This window comes from Colletotrichum siamense, assembly GCF_013390195.1.
Source record: "Colletotrichum siamense strain Cg363 chromosome Unknown KSG_Cg363_contig01, whole genome shotgun sequence".
In the NCBI taxonomy this organism is placed as follows: Eukaryota; Fungi; Ascomycota; class Sordariomycetes; order Glomerellales; family Glomerellaceae; genus Colletotrichum; species Colletotrichum siamense.
The window spans coordinates 3,390,226-3,393,284 of NW_023501014.1; the positions used below are offsets into that span (position 1 = coordinate 3,390,226).

At 54.4% G+C, this 3,059-nt stretch overlaps 1 protein-coding gene across 1 annotated transcript; it reads right to left on the bottom strand.

The window, feature by feature from the left end:
* Positions 1-262: 262 nt before the first annotated feature.
* bub1 (Checkpoint serine/threonine-protein kinase bub1) lies at positions 263-2,815 on the bottom strand (the record flags this gene model as incomplete). Its single annotated transcript, XM_036632731.1, has 2 exons — positions 263-2,376; positions 2,428-2,815. The coding sequence occupies 2 exons, from the start codon at positions 2,813-2,815 to the stop codon at positions 263-265; spliced, it is 2,502 nt and encodes an 833-aa protein (XP_036502282.1).
* Positions 2,816-3,059: the final 244 nt, after the last annotated feature.

The following is a 3,059-nucleotide window of genomic DNA, read 5'->3' on the forward strand; positions in this document are numbered from 1 at the left end:
CTGAACGCATTCCAAGGGCCTGTCATACGTCCCTTAACCGCCGTCATCGTATATGGGACATGCGTACTAGTACAAGCTACCGAAGAAATGACACTTCAAGGACAGTCTAACATACCAGTAGATTTTTGCATATCGAAGAAAATAATATTAATGTCATAACAAAACAAAGCGCACAGTGGTATAGTTCAAAAAGACAATATTCAACCCTCTCCAACCCTCTAAGAAACGCCAGCACGTCCATCATCAAACATCATGATAAAACTCATCGCCGCCCCTTGGCAAAGGCCTCAACCTTGCCTACGAGACTTTTGAGCCCGACGCCTCTCTCACAGTTACCCTCGAGCCAGGCCTCCATCTTCTCTCTGACACCACGCATGCTCTTCAACACCGGCATCTTTGCATTCTCCTCCGTGGTAACGAAGGACCCGGGATTCAACAGGACGTCGAAACACTCGCCCCAAATGTCCGTCTGCCAGTACCTCTTGAGACTCTCGCGCACGCGGTACTTGCGCCCAGAGCCGATGCCGCCCTGATCGCAGCGGACGGCATCGATGTACTTTCCAAAGAGGAGGCAGTGGACAATGCCAGCGAGGCCGTGGTAGTCGATCTGCCACGTCCAGGGCCGGCCCTCGCGCATCTCTGCACAGTCCTGGGCGCTAGTCTTCCAGTCAGCAATGAAGCCGACATCGGGCTCGAAGTTGCGCATGTCGATGCCGCGGCCGAAGTCGATGAGGGTCACACCGCGAGCGTCCCAGCCGCCGGTGCCGTCGGCATGGTATTGGGTGTCGAGGGTGCTGTTGGTGCTGGTGCCGTCGAGGCGGAGGAGGCAGTTGTCGGCTTTGAGGTCGCCGTGGAGGACGCCGCGAGCGTGGAGCGCCTCAACAGTGCGGAAGAGTTCAATGGTGAAGAACATGGCGAGCTGCTCGTCCATAACAGCTGATGGCTCCGCACGGAAGAAGTTCACCACATCGAGGAGGCTGCCGTGAGGGTGGAAGGGAAGGAACAGGAAGCCCTCATCTTGGTAAAGATGGAACTCGTGGGCGTATGAGAGGGAGGCGGCTGCACGGTGCTGGGGACCGAGGCGGGTGTGAGCGAGGCGCATCATGTGGAATTCCCAAGGTGACGGGGGAAGTTCCATCTTGAGCGCCTCCAAGGCGGTGCGGTGGTTGACGGCGAATGCCCCCTTGCCCATGGCGACGACGCCGTCTTCGTCTTCTTCGTCGGCAGAGGAGTTTTCAACGAGGTAAACAGGGGCGAATGCGCCTGCCCCCAGTTCCTTTCTAATGGTGTACTGGGTTGAGACGTCAGGGAAATCGACGGTGACCAGTGCGCAGGCATTGCTCATACGCTCTCCCCTGGCTGCCTTGGACATGGCCTTGGCGAATTTGCGAATGTCGTTGCCCTTCTCGTACCTTTCATTACGATGGTCGTAAAACCCAGGGTATGAGCTTAGAGGAGGCTGCATGTTCTCAAGGATCTCGTTTCTGACTGCATCGTCGACTGGGTTGCATTGAAGCTCCTTGATGATGGGGCCCTTCTGAGGCACCGGTTTCGCGGAGGTCTTTGGCTTTCCAAGAAGAGGCTGTGGGATCTTGACGGGGCTGAAAGTGCTCACTTCTTGCAAGGGACTGCTGGGAGGGTCGTGCATGTCATCGTCCTCCTCTTCGTCGATGGTCGAGGCGGCGTCGTCTCGACTAGGGGTCTCATATCTTGCTTTGCGTTCGGTGAACGCTAGCGAAGATTCTGTTCTCTCAGTAATGGGGGTCATGAAGGGAAGTCGATTGTTAGCCACCTCCGCCGCATCTCTAAACGGTCGTGTCCTTGGCTCATAATCCTCAGGCGGTATCGGGACGAACATAGTCTTCGTCCTGGGCGGATAGTTTTCATCGTCTTCCTCTTCTTCCTCAGCGTCCGACTCTCCTGCCTCACGAGAACTCGTGTGAACATCGGCCAATGGTTCAGACGGCTCGACATAGTTGGGGTCCATGAGATCAGAGACTTGCGTGTTGTCTCCGTCGGCCTCCGTGACGTCGCCATTGAGGTCTGGCACATGCTTCCGCGTCGAGAAGTCGGACCATTCACTGATACTCTTCGCATCCGAAGCGTCGTCATCTTCCTCTCCATCGTCGTCCATATCGACTTGGCGGGTGGTAATGGTGCTTTCTGCTTCGGTGTAATCGCCGTCTGTTTCGTAGTCGTCATCATCGCTCTCCTCTTCCTCTTCCTCCTCTTCTTGCTGAGGCGCAGACTGAATGGGCTGGTTGAAGATCTCGTAAATCTCGTCTGTCGCAGCCCTGGTATGGATGGTCATTGTTGGTTCAGAAGTGTTCCTCTTCTTGAGCTTCGGCCTGGAGGGTGAGTCCAGGTTCGCCTTGACTGATGAGGCGTTAGCAATTAGGTGCAATTCATGTCTCAAAGCCGACTTACTAATTTGTGTCTCATTAACCTCCATCACCTTCTTCTTCTTGCTCTTCCCCTTCGGCTTGATGATGGCGCCGTTCTCGTCCATCATCACAGACTCTGTGTGGACTGCCAACTTCTCCTGCATCATATGACCTAGGTTATCAACTGCCGAAGTCTCGGCACTCATCATTTCAGGAATGGCGCTCTCATCCAGAGGCTCTTCATCCCAGTTGCGGCCCAGCCAGCCTCTGTTCATTGCCCAAATCTCCTCAAAAGCCAGCTCAGAGCCAGGCTCCTCTGGAGTAGGGTAAACAGCCTCCAAGTTGATGAAGATGCGCTCCTTCTTGCCACTAACAGGATTCACTACTATCTGATTCTTGGCAGGCACAAGAGTAATATGAGACTTTGACATCTGTGCTCGTGATTGTGATCGTGATTGAGGTTGCGCTCTCGGCTGCAACTTAGACTGAAATACATAAAACGCCAAAGCCACCCATTAGTCCTATAATCATCAACATCTGGGCATTGGGAGGTAAAAGTGAACGTAGGACATACCGTATCCCTGAAAATCGCCATCTTGGGAGCAGTGCTCTTCTTTCCACCCGCCTTCAACGTCTCACCCGCCCACGGCTTGGGCTCCATCACGTTCTCCTTCT